At 37.1% G+C, this 26,981-nt stretch overlaps 1 protein-coding gene across 12 annotated transcripts in view; it reads left to right on the top strand.

Annotated features, from left to right (window-relative positions):
* ELF1 (E74 like ETS transcription factor 1) overlaps positions 1–26,981 on the top strand; it is a 121,760-nt gene that overhangs the window by 50,992 nt on the left and 43,787 nt on the right. For 5 of the 12 annotated variants that reach the window (XM_036250169.1, XM_036250171.1, XM_036250176.1 and 2 more), the window contains exons 2-3: positions 1,272–1,386; positions 6,520–6,850. In XM_036250169.1, the coding sequence (XP_036106062.1) occupies positions 6,779–6,850 (72 nt within the window). In that variant the 5' untranslated portion in view covers positions 1,272–1,386; positions 6,520–6,778. Of the gene's footprint in view, positions 1–1,271; positions 1,387–5,747; positions 5,921–6,519; positions 6,851–12,681; positions 12,808–19,721; positions 19,821–26,981 lie in introns of those variants that run through there. The other 7 variants (XM_036250175.1, XM_036250174.1, XM_036250178.1 and 4 more) reach the window with 6 other exon arrangements.

The raw sequence follows: 26,981 nt of genomic DNA, 5'->3' as shown, positions 1-26,981 counted from the left end.
TACTTTTGAAACAGTTCTAGATATTTCACTTCCCCTTACCTGCCCCCAACTTGCAATGAAAGATGCCTAAAGCAGGATAGTTAATTAAAAGATATTGGTGGTAAAATATATGGTACGTTTATGGATTCCAAGAATATATTTTAAAACATTAAAAAATTTTTCTTAGCTTCCTTGAATATTTAAAATAATTTTAATTTAAAGGGTGGAGTATAGAAGCATTTTCTTTTTTTATCCTCACCTGAGGACATTTTTGCATTTAACTTCAGATAGAGCGGGAGGGAGACAGGGAGGAAGAGAGAGAGAGAAACATTGATGTGAGAGAGACACATCAACTGGCTGCCACTCACACCCACCACCCCAACCGGGGCCGGGCAAACTGCAACCGAGGCATGTGCCTTTAGTGGAAACTGAACCCGAGACTTGGGTCCGAGGACTGATGCTCTAACCGCTGAGCAAAACTGGCCAGGGCTCTTCTTTTTGTTTTAATCCTCCCTCGAGGATATTTTTCCATTTATCTTCAGATAGTGCGGGAGGGAGGAAAGGAGGAAGAGAGAGAGAGAAACATCGATGTGAGAGAGACACATCGATTGGTTACCTCCCACATGACCACAACCAGAGCCGGGGACTAACCAAAACCAAGGCACATTCCCATGGCTGGAATTGAATCCAGGACTCTGGTCTGTGGACAGTTGCTTTAACCACTGAGCCGAACCGGCCAGGGCAAGAAACATTTTCTTTTTGAATTAAGTTATGATTTGTTTTTCTTGTGACATTATCTGGTATTTTTCTTCTTATATTTTGTTGTTTATAGAGTACATGATTTAGAGAGGGCTATATAGTGAGATTTATTTTACAATTGGTGTTTTTTTGTTTCTTTGTTTCCTTATTCAGTAGGAACTGAAGGAACTGAGAGACTACCCTTGTTTGGGGAAGTTCAAATCTGATTTCTTAACTGTAACTACATTTTGGTGTGGTTATCGTTTTTTTTTCCATATCCACAAATTTTTATTTATTTATTTATTTGTTTGTTTGTTTATGGTACATGTCCCTAGCGGGAACCGAACCCGGCACTCTCTGGTCCATGGGCCGACGCTCCAACCACTGAGCCAAACCGGCCAGGGCTCCACAGATTTTCAAATGTAACTGATAGAAATGTGTATTTAAAGAACTAGCAAGAAAAATGTCACTAAAATTTAAAAGTATTTTAATGAGTTATTGAGTTGTGGTAGCTTTATAAAAAGGCTTAACAATGTTTTCTTTTCAATTTTTAGGATGAGTGAAGGCAAAGCAAGATGGTATGATATGATAGTACTTGGGAAAGAACAATAATAGTAAAACTGTAAAATTTAAAGCAATACTAGAAAAATCTACAAACTTCTGTTTCAGGTAAAATGTGCTTGAAAATGATTTACCAGGCATCAAGAGGTTGCACGAAATAGTGTAGAGACCATTGCTGTATATATTTGTGTAAGGGAGTTCTTATTTTTCCAGATATTCTGCTAAAGAAAAATACTAATGAAGTTCTATTAATGTAGAGAAAGGGGCATGACTGGGAATTGGAGTCTCTCTTGCTTTTGTTGCCATTAACTGTGTGATCTTGGGCAAGTCAGAGTGCTGTAGCCCAAATAAATTAGCCGTTCAATTTATGCATTGTCCTAGTTAGTTCTTAGATCTTTTCCAGCTCTAAAGTTGTGTGGTTCTATACTTTTAGAATAGGAAGGCTCTTGGAAGAGTATACAGAATTTATTTTGATACCACTGATTTATTATTTTCATTTCTGCTGGGAGCTAATATGAAGCATTCTACCATATTAGAAAACAAACAAAAAGGCCTAACTATGGTCTGCTATACAAGAATTCCAGTCATTATAGTTTGTGGTTTATTGCTTGCTTCTCATTTATGTAGCTTCTCTTCTCTTCTCTCTTTCTATTTTTCTTTAATTTCCATTGCATTGCATTTTTTGTAATGTAATTTTTCCCCCAAATATACCTCCTTTTTTTATAATACGTATGTCTGTATGGTGAGAAGGATTATTTATTAGATTACTACTTAATGTAAAAATACTTTCTGTTCAGGTAGTTGGCATCTGGGGTTACTACAGAATTCCAGTTCTCTAGATATTTCCAACTCTATAAATGTACACATATATACATATACATATATATACACACCTGCATATATACACACAAACACTGTCTGAATGCTTTATGAAAGGTAGTCATTCAAATTAAAGGTAGCCCTGGATGGTTTGGCTCAACGGTTAAAGCTTTGGCCTGCGGACCAGTGTGTCGCAGGTTTGATTCAGGCCAAGGGCACGCACTTTGGTTGCGGTTCATCCCCGGCCCTGGTTCAGGTCCCGTGGGAGGCAGCCAGTTGATGTGTCCCTCTCACATGATGTTTCTCTCTCTCTCCCTCTCCCTCCCACTCAATCTAAAGATGAATAGAAAAATATCCTGGAGTGAGGATTAGAAAATTAAAGGTAGTCATTCAACCACTCTGTTGCTCTAAGCTGGTGAATTATACCTTCTTTGGGCCAGAATAGTCTTAGATAAAGCCCTTTTGTTTTTTTGTTTGATTAGTTCTTTTTATTATCAATAATGCATATGCATTTTGCATCTCATCTTCACTACTCTAGATTTTGGTGCTATTTATTATACCCATTTTACAAAAGGAGGAAACTGTGGCTTATAACGTCAGTATTTTACAGAAAGAGGAGACTGACATTAAGTTATTTGTCTAAGGTCACAATGCAGAAGATTCAAACCCAAGAGGTCTGACTCCAGAGCCTATGATCTTGTTTTGCTTACTTTACTATTTTACCTTAAATCTGAAGCTTTTTGGAGGGAGATAAGAGGTTAAGAACCTTACTGCTGAGACAGTCCTCTGGCATGTCTCCTTGAAGACTGAAAATAGGTCCTTATCCAGTTAAAAGACATGAAAGCCAGATATTATTATTTGGTAGATGCCCAACTAGATGACCTCTCAAAACTGTACAAATAAGTTAACTGTTTATATCTTTCTGTTGAATGAACAATTTTTACTTATATTTTTTCTTACTTTTTAAAGACTAAGTGACACTTTGAAAATGAAATACATTTGAAAACTATTAACACAGCAGAGTGTTCCCAAATACAGTACATATAGCTAATGGTTAGTAAATTAAAACATTTTAAATTTACTAAAGACCTTATAATTTGTAAAGCAGAGGCCTTTTTCCATCCTCAATTTGCATATCCATGTTTATCCATTCAGCAGTTTTGAGGAATAAAATGGTTAAGTTCAGTTTTGGACATATTTTAGACACATTGACTTTGAGGGACACTGAGGTGGATTTATCTAGTAGTTTGTTTAGTGAGTGGATTTGGAGATCGGGACCTGAACTAGATGGATATTTGGTTTTTCCTCATTTGATACATGTATTTACTTAGAAATCTGTGTTCTAAACTACTAAAGCATAAAAGATTTGGGTAGATTTACAGGCAAGGCTATATATTGTAGTCACGGACAGAGTCCTCATTTAGAAGATGAGGGTTCTAGTTGTAGTTCTGTTGTGCTTTCAGACTGTGAGACTGGGCACAGAGACTCAGTTTACTCATGAAAGCTTGAATCACTGATCTGGATTTTCATTCTCATCTATTACCGAAAACATTTTAATTTATAGGGGCTTTGTTATTCAAGTACCTGTAATATGTTTAGGGGGTACCTCTGGATCAGGAATCAGAAAATTCTTTCCCTAGAACCACCTTTGGTGCTTTAGGTTAAGTAACTATTCAGAGAAGAGGAAGAGCAGAAAGGAGAGTGGAAAAAAGACAGATGTTCAAAGGCGTAATTAAGCCAATGAAACAGTTCAGGAGTTTTTCTTTACTGACACATTTTCAGTTTATGAACTTCTATATTGAAATGAACAAAAGCTACCAGAGTAAAGATGTCTCTATCCTAACATGGCTTAATGAAAATGAGCACTCATTTCAGTTTTAGTTTATTGCTGTTTGTTGTTAGTGTGTACTGTAAGGTGTATGTTGATTGCTTGTCCTTATTTTTGAGATTTTTAAAATACATTAAAGCACAGTAGCAGTGTGGAAGTGCTAGTAAGAAAAGGTCCACGATTGCAGTGGAAAAGAAAGTGAAACTTAACTTTATGTAAATGTGTTCACATTGGTCATTGGTACAGTGTCACTTTGTATTTGCGAACAAATGGATTTTGAATAGCTTTTGGAATTTAACCTTTTGCAGAGAAACTTTTGTATTAGGATAATGGTTTCCTCATTATCAAAAGCACTACAGGTTGGTCCGAGTGCAGTGGTGTCTTACAACTAATTGATCACAACTAGTTACAGATTTCTTTGTTCCTTCTCTACTCCCACTGCGTCACTTGACTGGCCTAAAAAAAAAAAAAAGCACTACAGTCATTGTTTATTAGGAATATATGTAGAAATAGCTTAACTATCTAATGATAGATTTTTAAAACAATATCTGTCACTAATATAATTATATTTATTATTAATATGGGCACACAGGTTTGGTAGGTATAGAAGAAATTTTAGACAGTGGTTAATTACCCAGAGAGTAGAGAGAGGTTTTGCTTTAATTATCTTGGTAGCTGGCACATTGATTTGCAAATAATAGGCACTCAACTTTTATTCAATTGAATTAGTGGGACATAATTTTCAAATGTGAGACAATTGAATTAGTGGGACATAATTTTCAAATGTGAGACAATTGAATTAGTGGGACATAATTTTCAAATGTGAGACAAATAGTTAATGCTGACTTTGTGGCATGGGCAGTAAGTGCTTTATTTTTGAAGGCATATCAGTTAAGACATAGAGGTTAAGAAGCTTTGTGAAAGAAATGGTATTTTAGTTGAGCATTGAAGAATGGAAAAGATGCAAATGGGTGCTGAGAAATGGGAGAGGTATTCCTGTAATGGGAATAACAGAAGTTGAGAAGAGAGGCAAAAAATACTAGAGTTTGTGTGGAGGTCTATAGGGAGGCAAGACTAGTATAGAAGAATTGGGTTGGGTGATATTTTAAAGGAAAAGATTTTAAGTAATGTTTGTCCAAGGTCAAATGTATATCTTATGTTTATATGTCTGTTTGTGATCAGTTTAGATCAAAGCACACCCCCCCCCCTTTTTTTTTAGATAATGGTGCATTGCTCAAAAACTACCTGAAGGTGCTAACAATACCCAATGCTTGAGTTATTTCATTATTAAAAGGGATGGGGTGGGTGAATGTGGGAAACTGCTGGGTTAGAATTTAATTTGGTCAGTGGAAATATCACCTGAATTGAATTATTAACCCTTATTTTATTTTGATATCTTAGGGACATCACAGTTATCCTTGATGACCTGTAGAGTCCAGAATATATAGGGAATTGGCTTTGTTGAAATTAGGAAACTAAGTATATGACTTGGCTGGCACGTGCTGCCTAGATTTAAGTTTTCAGGGAAACTCATTCAGCAGCTCAGCTTCATTCCTGAACTTGTCTCTTTAAAATTAAATTGCAAATGCTGTTTCAAAGAACTAGATGTTATTTAATGTGATATATTTTTATATCTTTGTCTTTTCATTCTCATTTATGGTTATAATCATATGATGCAACAGTTAATAAAATTACAATGAACTTCTAAATTGAAATATTCCTTTTACTTTTGTTAATAGTGATAATTTTTTAAAAAATAGGCAAACATCTTTGGAAGGTACTTTTTAAGCACTTCTCCCTCCACTGTGGATTGTTTTCACTCTTAAGTTGCGCTTCTGTTTTTCTAGTATTGTAAAGTGCAGTTCTTTGCATGTTCTAATTTGCCATGACGTGGTCAAGTGCTGTTTCCTTCCTGTTGCTTGCAAGCCTGTGCTAGAGATAAGGATACATTTCAGTGCATTAAAAAAGAAGCCACTGAAGACAGGCTTAAGCATGGTAAAGCATTCTACTTATCAGAAACCTTTTTAAAGAACAGAAAGTGGGCTTTAATTTCTGCTTATTTTTAAAAGCTCTTAAAATCGTACTTACTAAAGTTTAAATTTATCAGACAGATTTTTAAATCCTTATATATTAGGCCTATAAGAGGTAATGTCTGAATGTTTCTATTAAGGCAAAAATATACATTACGAAATTACTCATTGGAGTAGTATTTCCTATGTATGTGGTTTGCTAGGCTAGTGGAAAGAAGAAAACTGTTTATATGTCCTTTATTATAATTACAAACCTAGTTGTTGCTGTGTGAATATATGTATATTTTTAAATATTTGGTGTACTTTAACAGCAGTTTAACTGGGGGGAGGGGAGATTAGCTTCATTTTTCAGTAATGAGAGGTGATTTTATCTTAGTAGGAATGAAATCTTCAAAGAAAATATGTACCTAACTTTAAAAAAAAGTCTTGTGTTCATTAGTTGTGTTGATTTTGTTTAAAAACATTAACAGAAATACTTTGGAGGCACTGCCCTTGGTATCAATTGTTATATTCTAAGTGGGTATGATTGCTTTTTCGTAACTAACTTAAGCTTTTGTTTTTCAGGCCAAGAAGTTCTGGAGCAGAAACATTTCAGAAAAATTGCCTCTGTTTGAATAGAGTGTCAGAAAATTGGAAGCACCTTTCCTAAAGAAACCAAGAAAATTTGAAGCACTTTCCCTAAAGAAAATCCGGGTATACAGTAACTTCACAGACTCAGCTGGTTGTTTTTTGTTTTTTACCCAAATTGTCACTGGATTCTGCTGCCTGATACTTGAACCTGTTTGGAATTTTTCTCATGTGGATCTAAGGGGAATGCTTTATTATGGCTGCTGTTGTCCAACAGAACGACCTAGTATTTGAGTTTGCTAGTAACGTCATGGAGGATGAGCAACAGGTATGAGACCCCCCCAAAAATTGAATTTTGATAAATTATTGTGATTTCTCCATTTGTATCAGAAATGATTTACTTTTAAAAGACACTAGGAGAAACTTTATTAATGTAAAATTTAGATATTAAAAATATAGAGGTAATTGTGATCTTATGTTTTAAATACTAGTTAATTCATTAAAGAATCTTACACATAGCTATGATGTGGTAACACGGAAGTAATACTTTTGGAACGAAGCTTGTTTCTCTGTAAAATGAAACTTAAAAACCTTAAGAAATTATTTTTAAAGTTCTAGAAGACATACTAACAAAACATGTAAAAATGTTTATAGTATATGATGGGTTGTGATAGTTACTTGCAGTTGTACAGTTTTAATGTATGTGGTTAATTAATATTTATAACCCTAGGCTATTTTTCAAGCTGATGAAAAGATTTAGCAGTCCCATAATCATACATAATTTCAGTCCAAAGCATGTGTCTCTGAGGAAGTTACTTTACTTCTCTAGATTTAGATTTCATCATCTTTTGAGTGGGGAATGAACTGAAGAGTTTCTAAATTGGTTCTTATTGAATTCATAAAGATGTACAAGATGTGTAAATTACTGTTTCTAGAATGCAAAAAGGATTCAGGAAATATGAAGAAAAGGATCTATTCTTTTTTGGGGGGCTGGGATGGGCTAGGGGTTCTTGGGAACTTTATAATTTACTTCATTTTAAACAGGTTATGTATGAGCCATGATGTGGGAGAAATGGTGTGTTAGAGAGACTCAGTCAGTGTATTGGAAAAAATATTTTGAGGGCCAGTAGGTTTAAAATATGCCTAATACAGTTGATTTATATACTGAAATAAGCCTAATTTCAAATATCTAACTTTGATAGGTCAATTATAATGTGTCATGCTTTTATTTTAAAAGCAGAGTTACTACAGATAGTAAAGATGATTCTTACATTTGACAGGGCATTATACGTAGCTGTTTTTATTATTTATTGAAGTGACAGAATTTTTAAAAATTATCAATAAACCTATGAAAGATCAGAATTTGGATCAAGGTGCATTAAAATCAAGATGAGATTTGGGTAGGGAGGCAAAATGTTTGAGGGAGAGGATTGCTTGGTCCCAATTAAAAATATATTAATAGTTATATGGATTTAATCTAGAGATAATAAAGAAGACATTTGAGGAGGAGAAAGTATTTTGAATTTGCTTTAAATCAGGTCATTTTTGTATATGATAAGGGTTGAAAACTGTGTTTACGGTACAGCCCTTTTAGGTAAAGGAACCCAGGCTTGAACCCACCACATTAGGCTTGTTGTGGTGGGGTTTGTTCTTGGGATGTGGTGGTGGCAGAGGACAAAGCTCTAAGCCACTCACTGTTATGCTCCAGTACTGTGGCTTTCACACACTTTTGTCCATGAGAAATATATTTTACATTATGGTGTGCAGTATTCATACATGTATCTGTATAGCCTTTAAAAAGTTTTGTAAAATAATATTTAACTCTTACTATGTTTGATGCACTTAGTTTTTCTTGGAGAGGTTACCAATGTCTTTGGACATAGAGAGGTACTCTTAGCTTAATATCAGAATGCACGTATGAGTATTTTCTTGAGTTATTTATTTTATCTAACAAAAGGAATATGTATGTTTTGTGCAGGTATTATAAGGCCTTTACAAATATTTAAACATATAAGGCAGCAGTTCTCAACCTGTGGGTCATGACCCCTTTGGGGGTCGAATGACCTTTTCACAGGGGTCGCTTAAAACATAACAGTAGCAAAATTACAGTTATGAAGTAGCAACGAAAATAATTTTATGGTTGGGGGGGTCACCACAACATGAGGAATGTATTAAAGGGTCACGGCATTAGGAAGGTTGAGAACCACTGATATAAGGCAAATGTTATTATCCATATATTATAATGAGGAAGTTGAGACATGGAGAGGTTAAGTGACTTGCCTAAAACCATATATATAGCTAGTAAATAGTGGAGCTTCATTTGAACCCAAGCAGTGTGACTCTCACTAAGGATGTTGAACACTCTTGAATTGATATATGCCAATCTTACTATATTATAATCAGTGTCAAAATATTTGGAACAGTTGGCCAAGTTTACAGTTCTTCAATCTATGGCATAGCAAATTTAACCAATTTACATGGGGGTAGATCCAGTAGTCAGTCTTATTAGCATCTTACCTAACCTGTGCTTCTACTTTCTTGTTCGTTTGCTTATTAAATTTATTTTTAATTAAAAAAATAATACCATGCCAATTATAAAAGAAGTCACCTAATATGAAAATAATGTAAAATAAATAGTGCAAGTCTCTCTTTCTCCTCACTCTTTAATTCTGTTCTCCCCCCCCAGACACCAGTATTGACTATTTGATATTTAATTTTTTGGACAAAGGCCTAAACAAAAGAACATTATATGTACACACAAACCTACCCCCCGAGGTTGTTTTTAAGATACAAATGAAAGTATGCCAAACCATTTTTGTGGCTTATTTATACTTAATGTATCATTTATTTTTTTTACATGATGGATGGATCATTTTTTACTTTACTAGTCTCTGATCATGGACATTTGACTATTAACAGTATTTTGCTAATATAAAAAATATTGAAATAAACATTGTAGTTTGGGTGTGGTTAAGAGCTCAGATATTGGAGTCAGAATACCTGAGTTTGAATCCTCATACCTCCTCTGTGACCTTAAGCAAGTTCCTTAACCTCTCTGTGCCTTGGTTTTCTTGTCTACAAAATGAGGATGATAATAACAGACCTAATATTATAGAGTTGTCGTGAGAATTAAGTGAATTGATGTATATAAAACTCTTAGAACCATATAGCTAATATTTACTGAGCACTATTATTTTATTATTACATCTGTGTGTGTGTGTGTATGTATAATTATATATAATAATATAATATTGTTGGACACTTGTATGGTTATTTCTGTAGGATTTTTAAAAGTAGATTTACTAAGTTTACTAAAAGCATGAACATACTATCAAATCATTCTTCAAAAAGGCTGTATCAGTTTCTTTTACCACCAGTAGTATATCTCCTAAACCATCACAGAAATCTTATTTTTTCTTTTTTGGTCATTCTTTTTTTGGTGAAAAGTACATTTTACTATTTTAATTTGCATTTTCTTGACTACTAGCAATGAGGTTGTTGAATTTTTAATTAAAACTTTTTCATTTGAATTTACCCTTTTCCCCAGTAGTTTTTATTTTTTCTTTCCTTCCTTCCTTCCTCCCTTCCTCCCTCCCTCCCTTTCTTTCTCATCCGAGGACATTTTTGCATCTATCTTCAAATAGAGTGGGAGGGAGAGAGAGAGAGAGAGAGAGAAATCGATGTGAGAGAGACACATCGAGTGGTTGCCACCCACACAACCCCAACCGGGGTGGGGGACAAACTACAACTGCGGTATGTGCCCTTAGTGGGAATGAACCCGGGACTCTCTGGTCCGCCGGCAGATGCTCTAACCGCTGAGCAAAACCGGCCAGGGCTCCCAGTAGTTTTCAAAAAATATTTATTATGGCTATTACATCAATGTCATTGTCTTCTAGGTAATTCATTGTACAGTTAATGATTAACTCTTTTTTTGTGACATTACCTCTACTATCTTTTTCCCTATAGAAATTTTAAATATTTATGTCATAAAATTTACAATTTTTTGGTGTCTACTAAGCTTTTCTCACCCCTAAAATTATTAAATATTCTCTCTATGTTTTCTACTAAGTGTGTTTTATTTCTCAGTTCAGATGAAATCTACTTATGTGGAATATGAGGTATTAGGGATCTGACAACTCTCTTCCCCCACAAATGGGGTTGTGGTCCTTTGCCATTTTTTTTTTTTTTATCATCACCCAAGGACATTTTTTGCATTTATCTTCAGATAGAGCAGGAGGGGGAGAGGGGGAAGAGAGAGAGAGAGAAACATCGATGTGAGAGAGACACATCGACTGATTAGCACCCACACAACACCAACTGGGGCTGGGGACAAACTGCAACCAAAGTACATTCCCCTAGTGGGAACTGAACCCAGAACTCTCCAGTCTGCTCGCCAATGCTTAACCTCTGAGCCAAACTGGCCACCATTTTAATGAATGTTCTGTGATTTTTCACACTAAGACTACCACTTTTGTTATATACTAAATTACCATACTAAATTACATATGTACCAATTACATATGCAATGATTTATTTCATTTAACTCTTTTTGTATTGTGCCAATATCACATTGCTTTCATAAGTATCACTTTATAGATTTGACAACTGATGAGATATCCCCCCCAAAAAAATTGGAGGGTAGACTTTTGAATGAATTTTAGAATTAGCTTGTTAAGTTACATAAAAACTGTTGGGATTTTAACTCTTCAAAGTTTAAAAGTATTTCTGTCTTTTAAAATGATTTAGTCTTGCCCTGGCCAGTTTGGCTCAGTAGTTAGAGCGTCGGCCTGTGGTCTGGAGAGACCCGGGTTCGGTTCCTGCTAGGGGCACGTACTTCGGTTGCAGTTTGTCCCCGGCCCTGGTTGGTCGTGCGGTGGCAGCCACTCGATGTGTCCCTTTCACATCGATGTTTCTCTCTCTCTATCTCTTCCTCTCTCTCCCTCCCACTCTATCTGTACAAAAAAATGGAAAAATGTCCTCGGGTGAGGATAAAATAAAATAAAATAAAATAAAAAAATAATAAAATGATTTAGTCTTTTTTTTTTTATCCTCACCCGAGGACATTTTTCCTTTTTTTTGTTCAGATAGAATGGAAGGGAAAGAGAGGAAGAGAGAGAGAAACATCGATGTGAAAGGGACACATCGAGTGGCTACCACCCACACAACCCAACCAGGGCTGGGGACAAACTGCAACTGAGGTACATGCCCTTAGCGGGAACCGAACCTGGGTCTCTCGAGTCTGCATGCCAACACCCTAACCGCTGAACCAAACCGGCCAGGGCTGATTTAGTCTTTTTTATAGTCCTATGCTGGTTTGATTGGTTGGTTCTTTATAAAATCACTGTTTGAAGGTACCAGATTAGAATATATTGCCTGTTTTCAATTATGGTCTGTGGTTATAATGGTAGTTGTCTAAAGAAACTGACACCATTAATGTCTGGTTGCCACCATCTTGATAATTTTCCTTTGTATCAATTAATACTCTTTTCAAAATTGCTTGGGAAACTCCTTTGGGCAGGAATTGGGGGTGGGTGTTTGAAAAGGAAATATCAACATTATTGGTGCTAATATGCCACTTAAAATCTGTTTTTGCTGTCTATTTGAAACTTGGAATATTTGTAGCTGAGAACAGGAGGTACTTTTGTAGGAGAGTAACACCGTCACTATTGGATTGCAGTAAACTTTTACTTGAAGGTGCCTCAGTTTGATCTTATTAAACAAGCATGTTTGCCTGGTGAATGTATGAGAATAAGAAGAAAGCTGAAGACTGTGGAGACAAGTTTCTGGAGAGAAGGAAACTTGACTATTGCTCAAATATTCCAGAATTTAATTTGATAAAAAGAAGCTGGTTGTTTAATGCTTCTTATAACTTTGATATATCATTATATCATTTATAATTTTTATATATCATGTTTTTCAGTTATTGGTTCTAAAAATAGACCTTAGCAAATCATAGTTATTTATGCTTAACAGACTTAGCTCACTAGTGAGAAGCTTGATGACATGCTTGGGAAAGTGAAACAAATATTTTTATAGAATCTCATCACAATATAAGAAGGCGGTCTTATGACATTCCTTCTTAAGATGTATATTGGCTTGCTCAGACCGCTGATTCCTAGAGGCTAAATGGTAAACAGTGCCTTGTTGTTTTTTAACAAGCTGCCCAGTAATTCTCATGTACTGTTTGGGAACCACTACTCATTGTGACAGAGGTAAGCCCAGAGTGCTGCGGATACAGAAAATGGAGCCTTTGATTGCATTGCAACTGAGAGAAAGCTTCACCCTGTAAGTTAAATTTGAACTAAATCTTGAAGGAAGATCCAGTTTATATGGCAAGTAAAGAAGTGTTCTAGAATGGGAATATGTACCAAACTTTTGATGGATTTCTCTTGACTGTAGAAGTGTTCTAGAATGGGAATATGTACCAAACTTTTGATGGATTTCTCTTGACTATACAATCAATCTAGACACCTTAACTTATGCTTTTCATAATAACTTAGAAGCTTTTCATAGTGTGACTATGTCATGCTTTTTTTAAAAAAAAAAATCCTCAGCTGACGATATGTTTATTGATTTTAGAAAGAGAGGGAGGAGAGAGAGAGAGAGAGACATAATCAAAGTGTGAGAGAGAAACATCAATTGGTTGCTTCTCATTCAGCACCCCAACTGGGGATTGAACCCTTGACCAGGGATCGAACCCACAACCTAGGTATTTGCTCTGAGATTCAAACCCATAGCCTTTTGGTGTATAGGACGACACTCCACCCAAATGAGTTGCCTGGTCAGGGCCACTCTTTTCTTCTTTGTACTACATTAACTTTGCCAGCCTACAGTATAATTTTTCCAAATACTTGACTGTTTCCCTATTGTTTGATCTCCCACATTCATACCAGTCACCTGTTTTAAGTTCTAATCATCTTCAAGATCTTAAGGCTAAACCTGCTTGGGAATTTATCCTAAAATCATCCTTGTTCATATGTTGCTTATTGTCAGTGTAACACATTTGCCATGTTAAATTTTTATATATATATACACATTACTAATTTCCCCAGATAGGTGCTAAACTACTTGAGGAAAGGGAGTGCCTCCTCCCCCTTTAATATCTCCCAAAACATTAAACATCATTTATAATAAATTTATTGATTGAGTCCTCGTGAAGATTTTTCTTCTTCCTCTTACTCCTGTTGGTAAAATGATGTGGGCTATATATGTGCTCAGTTACGGTTCTTATCATATCAGAAGAACTTCGAATGATGAGAGATGATATCCCATCTCACAACTGTTTTTTTTGTTTGTTTTTTATCCTCACCCAAGGACACTTTTGCATTCATCTTCAGATAGAGCAGGAGGGAGAGAGAGAGAACGAAACATCGATGTGAGAGAGACATATCAAGTGGTTGCCACCCACACGACCCCAACCGGAGCAGGGGACAAACTGCAACTGAGGTATGCGCCCCTAGCAGGAACTGAACCCGGGACTCTCTGGTCCTCAGGCTGACGCTCTAACCGCTGAGCCAAACCGGCCAGGGCCCATCTCACAACTTTCTTGATTACAGTATATATTTTTCTAAGAGCTATTTGTCCCTATTTTCACTTAGTGCATTGGCAATATGACCATATTACTAGAGTTCTGAGACCAGAAACAAATATTCATGGAGTATGTTTTTAGTGAAAACCGCCTCAAAATAATTTTTAAAAATTGTCACTGAAGCTCTGGCCAGCATGGCTCAGTGGTTAGAGTGTTGTAATTCTTACAATAGTCTCATGAAGTAGGTACTCTTAATTCTCACCTTGCAGAAGAGAAGGAAATCAATATTTGTATTTGTATTTATCCATTCTGTACATCTGTATTTGTATTTATCCATTCTGTACATCTTTCCCCCAAATGCTATTTTTTTAATGAGGTTTGTGTTGGTCAATTCAAGCTCTATTCTGTCTCCAGAAGGTACTCAATCACCTAGAGCAGCCTTGCTGGGGAAATAGGAAATTAGTACATATATGATGCATCTCAGTTTTGCTATGTGATCTTGACAATTTTGCCTCCTTTCCATTTCATTTAACATGTAACGCATAAAGTATAAACCATTGTATAAACAGGTAGTATCACTGTGTTATTGACACTTTTTAAAGCCAAGGTCACCTTCAACACTGTTTAGAGAATATTGATGAAATAATGTCCTTTGATTTAGTGAAGTAAAAAGAAAACTGATTTGTTAATGGTTTGCTAGAGTGTGAATTTAACAAGTGATGTCCTCAATAATGCTCATAAATCTAATATGCCTAATATTAAATAAGTTAGCATACAGGCAGGATTTTTTTCTAACACAGTAGCCAAAATTCTTAATATTAGAGCAATTCTGTTTTTTTTTTTTAAAGAAGAATTATATTATAATGTAGTGACTGGCAATACATTTGTGAACTTAGTGTATTTCCTCTGTTCCCACCTAATGTGGCCCTGAGCACCAAAGGTATGAGGCAGGCCCAGGGAAGTAGCCTGGGAGTTGTGGGGATTGGAGTTTAGGGAAGGAGAATTTTTCTTTCCTAAAAGGTGATATTTTAGGTGGCAATTTAAAGATTTATTGTATTTTATGGTTTTGTATAACTTGTGTACTTCTCCCACTACACTTTATTTCCTGGTATGGACAATAAAACTAAACAAGAACGTTTAGGAAAAATTTTCATTTATGTTTAGGAAAGCAGCTACTAGGAAGCTCAGGTAACTGGTAACCCACTCACCCTTCCTTGCCCCAACATACAAGCACATTCAGAAATAATTTTGCATTAAAGATTAATGTGGGAGCCCTGGCCGGTTTGGCTCAGCGGTTGGAGCGTTGGCCTGTGGTCCAGAGAGACCTGGGTTCGGTTCCCACTAGGGGCGCGTATCTTGGTTGCAGTTTGTCCCTGGCCCTGGTTGGGTCGTGTGGGTGGCAGCCACTCCATGTGTCTCTTTCATGTCGATGTTTCTCTCTCTCTCTCCCTCCCACTCTATCTGAATAAAGGATGGGGGAGTGTCCTCGGGTGAGGATAAAAAAATAAAAATACAAAAAAAAGATTAACGTGGGAGATTTTTTTTTAAGTTACTGATTTGAGTGCATCCAGATTAACTGCCTAAACTTCAACACAATATTGAATTCTGAACATTTATATTTCTTGTTAATTATGCATCTGTGTGATGTGGTATCAAGAATGTAAGTTTGGGAACCAGGCCCCACCACTTACTAGCTTTGTGAATTCAGACAAGATTTTAAATTTCACTAAGGTTTGATTTCCTCCACCAAAAATAAAAGAATTACGTCCTTAAGTTATGAGCATTAAATGGTTTTGTAAATCATTAGCAAGAGCCTAGTACAAAGGAAGTAGTCAATAAATATGGGAGTCACTGTATTAAGAACAAGTTAAATAAAAAAATGCATAAGAAGTGTTTTGTGTTCCATTTCATATTACTCAATTGTTTTGGGTACTTGAGGTAGTAAAGCAAATTTTATGACTTGGGTACTAATTGGATGAAATCACTTGGCTTTTTTTCCCTAATGTTTTTTTTCCCCCCCAATATTTGAGAATGACTGTTTTAGTTCTAGACTATGCCAATAAACTTGTCACTCAGGATTTTAAAATCTGGCAGATTCATTCTGTGGGGCAGCACTCTCCTTTAACATTATAACATGTTGTTTGTTTTGACATCCCTTGACTTGGAGTTGATAGATTTTTAATTTTTAAAAATTTTTTTTTCTTTATTGATTTTTAGAGAGAGAGGAAGGGAGAGGTACAGAGAGATAGAAACATCGATGAGAGAGAACATCGATTGGCCACCTCCTGCATGCTCCCCACTGGGGATTTGGCCCACAACCTGGGCATGTGCCCTGACCAGGAATTGAACTGGCGACCTCTTGGTGCTTGGGTTGATACTCAACCACTGAGCCACACCAGCTGGGTGATTTTTTTTGTTAATGACTCTAATTACTGTCATTGCCTGTAATCAGCTGGCTAGTATGACTTTTCCATTCTGGAAAAGACTTTGTTGTAACTAAACTGCCTATATTTAGGAAAGCTGTGCCTCATTTTATTCAATGATCTGATCTATACATATCATGTAAGATTCTTATCAAAGTTTATCTTTTAGCCCTGGCCGGTTTGGCTCAGCGGTTAGAGCGTCGGCCTGTGGTCCGGAGAGACCCGGGTTCGGTTCCCGCTAAGGGCGCGTACTTCGGTCGTGCGGTGGCAGCCACTCGATGTGTCCCTTTCACATCGATGTTTCTCTCTATTTCTTCCTCTCTCTCCCTCCCACTCTATCTGTACAAAAAATGGAAAAATGTCCTCGGGTGAGGATAAAAAAAAAAGTTTATCTTTTAGAAGTAGGAGTTATTCTTTAATTATGATTTTACTAAAATATTTTTATATAGAATCTGCATGTTTAGAAACATTTATCAATCTGGTAGTGACTGCTTTGTTATTAGTTTGTAAGTAAACATTTAAACCTGGTTAAAATTGACTACACCTCCCAAAAATCTACCTTTTTTTTTTTTTATATCTTGTGACTGATTCTGTTCACACTTAGCCAGACACAAACATGTAACCCACCAATATATTGAACTTTTAAAGTAAGCACTCTGATAACAAAACTAAAGTTGTTTTTAGTGAATATTCTATTTTTTGAGATTCATCGCCAAGTTGTAATTTATCCTAGCTGAAAAAAGAAAAATCTGGGCTAAGACTAAAGAAGTCCAGTTGTCATGAAAGGCCTAAGCTAGGATTAGATTTAGCTAAATCAATTTCTCAGGGATTAACAGTTACAGACATTAATCTTGGTGAAGTCTGGAGAAAAGATCATTTCACTGAGACTTTTCTATTGTTCATGATGCTGTGCAAGAGAGAAACTAGGCTTCTTAAAAAACACTCATCTCTACTGGAGCCAACAGAAATAAAATAAACTTTTTCAGCTGTAGCTCTAATATAGTTTTCAAACATACATATTTAAACCCAAGCTTTTAACTAAGATGAAACTTTTATGATGACTATTATCTGTAGGTTCTGTACTTGTAGTCTATTGTGGATTCAGGAGTCAGATTGCCTGGGTACAGATTTCTTCTCTGCCTCTTCCTAGCTGGTAGACCAGTGTCAACAAAACAGCATAATGTGGTGGTGATTAACTGGGATAAACATACTAAACATACTAAACATAGTACTAAACATAGTAGCTACTTTCATCATCTTCATCATCGTCATCACCACCACCACCACCATGTTAGGAATACCATTTTATTTTTATTTTATTCCATTTTATTGTGTATTATATTAAAGAATTCAAAGAGAAAAGACTTGAGTAGGACACTTTATATAGCTATCAGATTAAGGAAGTACTTTGACTATGTTAATTATCAGAGATTTGAATCTTTTTTCCCTTATACATTATAAGCCACTGCTGTAACATGTTTATTTGCATCATGACATTTATAGAAGTTACATAATCCATAAATACCTAGCATATTGAAGACAGAGAGCCATTGAGAAATGAGGGGACTGATAGAAGCACATAAATTTTGTGACCTGATGCTGCTTTAGATGTTAACCTGTGTGCCAGGAAAATGCTACCTGCTTTAGTCTCGAGTAGAGGATGAAAATAACACTGCCTAACATTATGTAGAGCCCTTTATAATTTACAGAGTCTTCTCCACATATCCTTGATTCTCACAAATCACCCTGTGATATAGTATTCTCCCCATTCCTGCCCCCCCCATTTTAAAAATAATAGCTTTATTGACATATAATTCACATACTATTAAATTTACTCTTTTAGCCTAGCCCATGTGGCTCAGTGGATTGAGTGTCGTCCCCTGGACTGAGGCTCTGGTTCAGTTCCCGGTCAGGGCACATGCCTGGGTTCCAGGCTCCATCCCTAGCAGGGGTCATGCAGGAGGAAACTGATCCATGTTTCTCTCTCACAGCGATGTTTCTATCTCTCCCCCTAAAAAATATCAATAAACATATTTTTAAAAATTTACTCTTTTAGCCCTGGCCGGTTTGGCTCAGCGGTTGGAGCGTCGGCCTGCGGTACAGAGAGACCCGGGTTCGGTTCCCGCTAAGGGCACGTACCTCGGTTGCAGTTTGTCCCCAGCCCTGGTTGGTCGTGCGGGTGGCAGCCACTCGATGTGTCCCTTCACATCGATGTTTCTCTCTCTCTCTTCCTCTCTCTCCCTCCCGCTCTATCTGAACAAAAAATGGAAAAATGTCCTTGGGTGAGGATAAAAAAAAAAAAAATTTACTCTTTTAAAATGTACTACTGAATGGTTTTTATTTTGTTTTGTTTATTTTTTGTTAATCTTCACCCAAGGATATTTTTTCCATTGCTTTTTTTTTTTAGAGTAGAAGGGAGGGAGGGACGGAGAGAGAGAGAAAGAGAGAGACATATGAGAGAGATACATCGATTGGCTACCTCTTGCACCTTGCACTAACTGGGGCCAGGGATCAAACCTGCAACCCAGGAAGGTGCCCTTGATCAGGAATCAAACCTGCAACCCTTCAGTGTTCAGGCCAGTGCTCTAACCACTGAGCAAGACCAGCCAGGACTCATTCAGTGGTTTTTAGAATATTCACAGGATTATGCAGTAATCACCACTATCTCGTTTTAAAACATTTTCATTGCTCCCAAAAGGAAACCCTATACTCACTTGCAGCTTCCCTACTCTCCTGAGTCATTGTAACTACTATTCTGTCTTTATGGATTGCCTATTCTGGACACTCCACATAATTGGATTATGTCCTGTATGCCATTATGTGTCCTATATGGCATTATGTGTGATGTTTTGAAGGATCATCTATACTGTGGCATGTTCCAGTACTTCCATTTCCTTTTATGACTAAATAATATATTATTGCATGGATGCACCACATTTTGTTTATCTATTTATCCATTGGTGGACATTTGGGTGGTTTCCTCCTCCAGATTATTATGAAAAATACTGCTCTAAATATTTTTCTTAATTTATTTTTATTGTTGAAAGTATTATAGATGTCTCTCCTTTTCCCCCCCATTGACACCCTCCTCCCTTCTCCCCTGCACTGTTGTCTGTGTCCATTGGTTATGCATATATGCATGTAAGTTCTTTGGTTTATCTCTTCCTGCCCCACACCCCCATTGTTATAAATATTTATATACAAGTTTTTATATGGACATAATTTTGATTCTCTTATTATATACCTAGGAGTAGAATTGCTGGGTTACCTGGTAATTCTATGTTCAACCTTTTAAAGAACTGCCAGGCTATTTTTCAAAGCAGCCATTTTACAGTTCCACCAGCAAGGTATGAGGTTTCCAATTTCTCTCATCCTCACCAATATTTGTTGTTGCCTGTGTTTTTTATTTTAGCTATCCTAGTGTGTGTGAAGTGGTATCTCATCATGGTTTTGATTTCCCTAATGAGTAATGATGTTGAGCATCTTTTCATGACCTTGGACAAATATCTGTTAAAATCTTTGGCCCATTTTTATTTATATATTTATTTATTTACTTATTTCCCCATTTTAAATCTTCTATTCTGAATATATATCTCTTGTCAGCTATATTATTTATAGATATTTTCTCCAATTCTGTGGGTTGTCTTTTCACTTTTTTTTTCTTTATTTAAATTATTTTTTATTTTTCAATTACAGTTGACATACAACATTATATTAGTTTCAGGTGTACACCCAGTGATTAGACAGAACTATATAACTTACTAAGTGATCATTCCAATAAATCTAGTACCTATCTGACGCCATACATAGTTAGAATATTATTTACCATATTCCTTATACTGTACTTTACATGACCATGACTGTTCTATAACAACCCATTTGTACTATTTTGTTGTTAATCCTCACCCCAGGATATTTTTTCCACTGATTATATATATAATATTTTAAAGAGAGAGTGGAAGGGGTGGGTGGGGGAGAGAGAAACATCAGTGTGAGAGACATCGATTGGTTGCCTCCAGCATGCGCCCCTACTGGGGCCAGGGTTTGAACCTGCAATCCAGGTATGTGCCCTTGACCAGAATTGAACCCATGACCCTTTGGTCTGCTGGCCAATGCTCTAACCACTTAGCAACTGGCCAGGGCTTAAAGATAGTTTTAAAAATGATTTTTAGAGAGAGAAAGAGAAAGAGAAAGACAAACACTGATCTGAGAGAAAAACAGATTGGTTGCCTCCCACCCCTGACCTGGGATTGAGCCTGCAACCTGGTAACCTGACCAGAAATTGAACCCCACCACCTTTTGGTGTACTGACTGATGTTCTAACCAACTGAGCCACACTGGCCAGGGTTCAGTTTTGTATTTTTGAATCTCTTCACCTTTTTCATTCATCCTTCCAAACCTCCATCCTCATCTGGCGACTATCAAAATGTTCTTTGTATCTTTGAGTCTGTTTCTGTTTTGCTTGTTGGTTTATTTTGTTTTTTAGATTCAATCACTGATAGATATATATTTATTGCCATTTTGTTGTTCACATTTTTAATCTTTTTCTTCCTAAAGATGATCCTTTAACATTTCATATAATACTGGTTTGGTGGTGATGAATTCTTTTACCTTTTTCTTGTCTGGGAAACTCTTTATCTGCCCTTTGATTCTAAATGTTAGTTTTGCTGGGTAGAGTAATCTTGGTTTTTAGGGCTTTGCTTTTCATCACTTTAAATATTTCTTGCCAGTCCCTTCTGGCCTTAAGGTTTCTTTGAGAAATTAGCTGGTGTCTTATGGGATCTCCCTTGTGGGTAACTGCTTTTCTCTTGCTGCTTTTAAGATTCTCTGTTTGTCTTTAACCTTTTGCATTTTAATTATGATATGTTTTAGTGTGGGCCTCTTTGTGTTCATCTTCTTTGGGACTTTCTGCATTTCCTGAACTTGTATATCTATTTCCATCATCAGTTTAAGGAGGTTTTTTGTCATTATTTTTTCTTTTTTTTTTATCCTCACCCGAGGATATTTTTCAATTTTTTTGTACAGATAGAGTGGGAGGGAGAGAGAGGAAGGGAGAGAGAGAGAGAGAAACATCGACGTGAAGGGACATCGAGTGGCTGCCACCCGCACGACCAACCAGGGCCGGGGACAAACTGCAACGGAGGTACGTGCCCTTAGTGGGAACCGAACCCGGATCTCTCCGGACCGCAGGCCGACGCTCTAACCGCTGAGCAAAACTGGCCAGGGCTGTCATTATTTTTTCTAATAGGTTTTCAATATCTTGCTCTCTTTCTTCTCCTACCAGCACCCCCATGATGCAAATGTTGGTACGATTGAAGTTGTCGCAGAGACTCCTTACACTGACTTCATTTTGGGGGGGGATTATTTTTTCTTTTTTTCTGTTCTGATTAGGAGTTTTTTGGTTCTTTATCTTTCAAATCACTGATTTGATTCTCAGCCTCATCTCACTAAATTACTGAACATCTTTATTACCAGTGTTTTGAACTCTGCATCTACCAGATTGCTTGTCTTCATTTTGTTTAGTTCTTTTTCTGGAGTTTTGTTCTGTTCTTCCATTTGGGACATGTTTCTTTTTCTCCTCATTTTGGCAGCCTTCCTGTGTTTGTATCTATGAACTGGGGAGAGCTGCTACATCTTCTGGGCTTGGTAGAGTGGCCTTATGTAGTTGGTGTTCTTTAGGGTTCTGTGGCACAGCGTCCCTGATCACCCAAGCTGGGTACTCGAGGTACATCTCTTGTGTGGGTTGTATATACCCTCCTATTGTAATTGAGCCTTGATTTCTATTAGCATGTCAGTGGGAAGGATTTACCCCCTAGGGCAGCCGGCTGCAAGGACTGGGTACAACCACCATGAAGGATTAGCTGTCCCTGAGCCTGTCCCATAGTGCAGGACTTAATTCAGTGGAGCCCTGATTTAGCCCCTTGAGTGTGTTGCTTCTAGAGGTGGTTGGGTGGTGCTTCAACATGGTCTGAAGGTGTCTACCAGGTGTGCTGGCTCTGGGGCTTTCTTGGAGGTGCAGGCCAAGGTCATTTGCACCTGTGTTCTGCCCAGAGCCACTGGGCATGAGCTACAAAGTGATTTGCAGATGGCTGCTACTTGTGCTGGGCTTAGAGGTGCCCAGGCAAGGCCAAACTGTGAACCAAGGCTGGCTGCTGCTAATGCTGGGCCTGGGGACTCTTATCATGAGGTTCAGGGCATGCTGAGGCCAGATGCTGCTTGTCTGAGAGATTTTAGGAAAGTCTGTTACTTGAGCCAAGACATGCCATTTGTATGGAAAAGCTTGGTTGGGCTCACAGGTTGGGGTGGGGCAGGGCCTCAGGTAATCACCAGGGCAGGGTGAACAGTGTGAGCCAGGTTGATGAAGACCCAGATATGGCACCCACTACCAGATCTGTGTGAGGAAGGGCTCAGAAGAGGAACAGTGGCCTCTTCCAGCACTTTTGTTTGTCAGAAAGCTGCCTTCTCCAGCTTTAGCCCTGACACTAGACAATTCGATTACTCCCCATATGTCTCTAGTGCCTTTCACGCTGCTACCCCAACACTGGAGCTCAGAGCAAGTGAGTCCAAATCAGTCTGTGCCTGGGTTCTTTAAGAGGAACTACCTGGGACTCCAGAAGCCCCTTGTTTCACCCAGCCACAATCGTTTTTAGTTTTTACGGCCAGAAGTTATGGTGACTTCTTTTCCAGGCACTAGATTCCTGGCTAGGGTGCCTGGTGTGGGGCTGAGACTTGTCACTCCTCAGGGAAGAACTCCAAAGCTGAGCTATGCCTCCTGATTTTTATCTGAGCTATGCCTCCTGATTTTTATCTGCTACATGTGTGTGTGAGTCTGTTCCACGTCTCCACCCTACCCACTATTCTTACATGGCTTCTTCTTTAGTATATGGATTACAATTCTGATTTAATAACATTCTTTTAGAGTATCTATTAGTGGATAATTTGTCTTATTAGTTGTTTATTTTCTCATTAATTCTCTTGATGGTACTTGATTTGTTCATTTATATTTCTATTAAGAGATGATACAGAACTGTGTGGGGGTTTGATATGTTACTTGAGGTACCACATTGAAGTATTCTTTTTAAATTTTGGAATGGTAGCAATAAACATTTGGTAATTTGTTGAAAGTGAAATGCACTGGTAACAACAAAACCTAGGGAAATTGCCAGGGAACAGTCACCACGTGCATAAAACTGGGAGGCCCAGAATGTCATGGGTGAGTTATTTTAAATTACAGGGAATTATTTAAATAGTTTGAGTTCAGAGAGAGTTTTCTGATTCATTTTTACAAAGCAACATAAAAGTGATACTAAAACCTGACAAAGGTGGCAAGAGCATACAGTGGAGTAAGGACAGCCTCTTTAATAAATGGTGTTGGAAAAATTGGACAGCTACATGCAAAAAAAATGAAACTAGACCATCAACTTACACCCTACACAAGAATAAACTCAAAATGGATAACAGACTTAAATGTGACTCATGAATCCATAAAAATCCTAGAAGAAACTGTAGGCAACAAAATTTCAGACATCATACACAGCAGAATTTTCACTGATACATCACCTAAGGCAATAGAAATAAAGGAGAAAGTGAACACATGGGACTACATCAAACTCAAAAGTTTCTGCACAGCAAAAGATACAATCATCAAAACGGAAAGGCCACGCACTGTATGGGAGAGCATAATTGCCAATGATTTATCAGATAAGGGGTTAATTTCCAATATATATAGAGTGCTCATACAACTCCACAAAAGGAAGACAAAGAACTCAATTAAAAAATGGGCAGAGGAACTAAATAGACACCTCTCCAAACAGGACGTACAAATGGCTAAGAGACATATGAAGAAATATTCAACATCACTAATCATCAGAGAGATGCAAATTAAAACAACAATGAGGTATCACTTCACACCTGTCAGAATGGCCGCCATCAACAAATCATCAAACAACAAGTGTTGGCGAGGGTGTGGAGAAAAGGGGACTCTAGTACACTGCTGGTGGGAGTGCAGACTGGTGCAGCCACTATGGAAAACAATATGATGTTACCTCAAAAAATTAAAAATTGAACTTCCATTTGACCCAGTGATCCTGCTTCTAGGAATATACTGTAAGAAGCCTGAAACACCAATCAGAAAGAATATATGTATCCCCATGTTTGTAGCAGCACTGTTTATAATAGCTAAGATCTGGAAACAGCCCAAGTGTCCATCAGTAGACGAATGGATAAAAAAGCAGTGGTACATATACACAATGGAGTACTATGCAGCGGTAAGAAAGAATGATCTCTTATCCTTTGAGACTACATGGAGGGACCTGGAAAGTATCATCCTAAGTGAAACAAGCCAAACAGAGAAGGACAAGTATCATATGATCTCACTTATTTGTGGAATATAATGAACATAACAGTCTGAGGAATGGGGTAGTCCCAGAGACGTGGAAGTGGGGTACAGACTGACAATTCCCAGAAGAGGGGGTGGTGGGGGAGAGCTAAACCACAGAACTTATATGCATGTATGCATGAACAGTGGACATGGACAACAAAGCTGGGTACAGGGCAGGGAGGGAGGAGGAGGGGGGAATCACTGGGTGATAAAGGAGAAACATCTGTAACAAAAAATACAAATAAACAAAAATAAAAAAAATGTGCTTTGGAAATTGGTTACAATTTGGGGAGGGAAACTATATGGAATGGGGACAGTAATGTTATATACTCTTAGAATATAAATATGTTCCTACATTAATCTATTTCCAAAAATAATTTTAAAAAATATATCATGGGAACTTGTTTAAAGGACTTAAATTTGAGTCTTCTTGTTTACCAATCACATTAGTTGTGTGTGTGTATATCCACCTAGATGTGCTGTGTCTAGAGATTTAAAAAAATTTTATTATGGTTTATATGAATGAATGAAGGAATACCATCATAGTATTTGCTACAGAATAGTGACTTGAAGATATTTTGAAGTTCTGTTTCTCCCAGCAGATGGATCTCTGCTTTTTAAACTTTTTATTGAGTATAGCATAAATACAAAAATATGTATAAATCATAAGTGTACAGTTTGATAAATTTGCGCAAAGTAAACATACATAGGTATTTAGTTTTTGCTTTCCGTTGAAGCTAAATGGTTGTTTCTGAGCGTAGATGGTTTTGTTCACCAGTTTTTTGAAAAGACTATTCTCAATAAAAACAAAATAAAAACAGTGCCTGTCATTGTAAGATTGTATGTAGTAAGCTAAGTCCCCCCCACCTTTATTGAGATACAGTTTACTTATAACATTATTTAAGTTTACGATGTACATACAATGTGATAATATCTTCTTATAACTAATAAGACAAATTCTAAGTATTTATTTCTATCAAACTAAATATTAAGGAGTTTGATTATCAACATATTTTACTAAATGCTTACTATATGCCATACTGTACAAAAATTATACATTTACATGTTATTTAAGTCTTACAGCAGCTCTAGAAGGTAGTATTGCTCTTATTTTAGATAGACATGAAAACTAAAGCCTGGAGAGGCTGAATAATTTACCTCAGTTCAAACATGGAGGGCATGCATGTGCATTCCAGCCTATTGAAAGGTCATTCTGACTCTAGAGTCTGAGCACTTACTGTTACATTTTGTATTCACTATGTGTATTTCTAGTGTATTTACTCCATGGTAAATACAGTGATACCTCGGTTCTCGAACGCCTCGGTTTTCGACCAAATGGAGATTCGAGAAACTTTTGTCTCGGAATCCGAACAAATATTTGGAACTCGAACTTCCGAGATGAGCCGAATGGCGTTCATTCTGCCCAGCGCGCCTTGCTTGCGTCATCAGTGTGAGTGCAGAGAGAGAGTCACGCTTTGTGGAGTCCGCTTTCCTATTGGTTTCATTGCTTCGGTTCTCGAACAATTCGGTTCTCGACCATCCTCCTGGAACGAATTATGTTCGAGAACCGAGGTATCACTGTATTGTCAGAATGTGTCCTGACAGAGTTAAGTATTGGGTTTTTGCTTTTGTGTTTTTGTTTTTTAAATCAGTAAAGGAAGTCATTTCAAAGCAGTGTCTTCTTAGGATGAGGCTTCAGGGCAGCATTCTGATTGCAAGGAGAGGGGACAGAATTCATTTTAGAGATGTGTTTTCATAGCAAGTGTAGTGTTTAGTTTGCATGCGTATTGGTTAGCTTTAGAGTGGCGGCAGCTACTGAATATTAAAGGATGAATTAAGGTCCCCACAGCACTTTTGGTATCACTTTTCTTGAGGCAAAAAGATGGTATAAACTACTTGAATGTGTGCTTAATTTGCACCTGTCTTAAAAAGGAATATCTACATTGAGGGAATTTTTAAACTGTTTTTAACCCACTTTTCTTTCAGGGAAACATTTGATAGCTATTTCATTTTAAGCCATTTCATAGAGGAACTTGGCAGGATGTTTCACAACCGCATACCAGATTGAGCCCTGTTAGAGAAACGTGGCATACAAGTTATTTGGAGTACTTTTGCTTTTTATATCCAA

Source organism: Molossus molossus, unplaced genomic scaffold (genome assembly GCF_014108415.1).
Source record: "Molossus molossus isolate mMolMol1 unplaced genomic scaffold, mMolMol1.p scaffold_m16_p_9, whole genome shotgun sequence".
NCBI lineage: Eukaryota > Metazoa > Chordata > Mammalia > Chiroptera > Molossidae > Molossus > Molossus molossus.
This window is presented reverse-complemented; position numbering and strand designations above follow the sequence as displayed.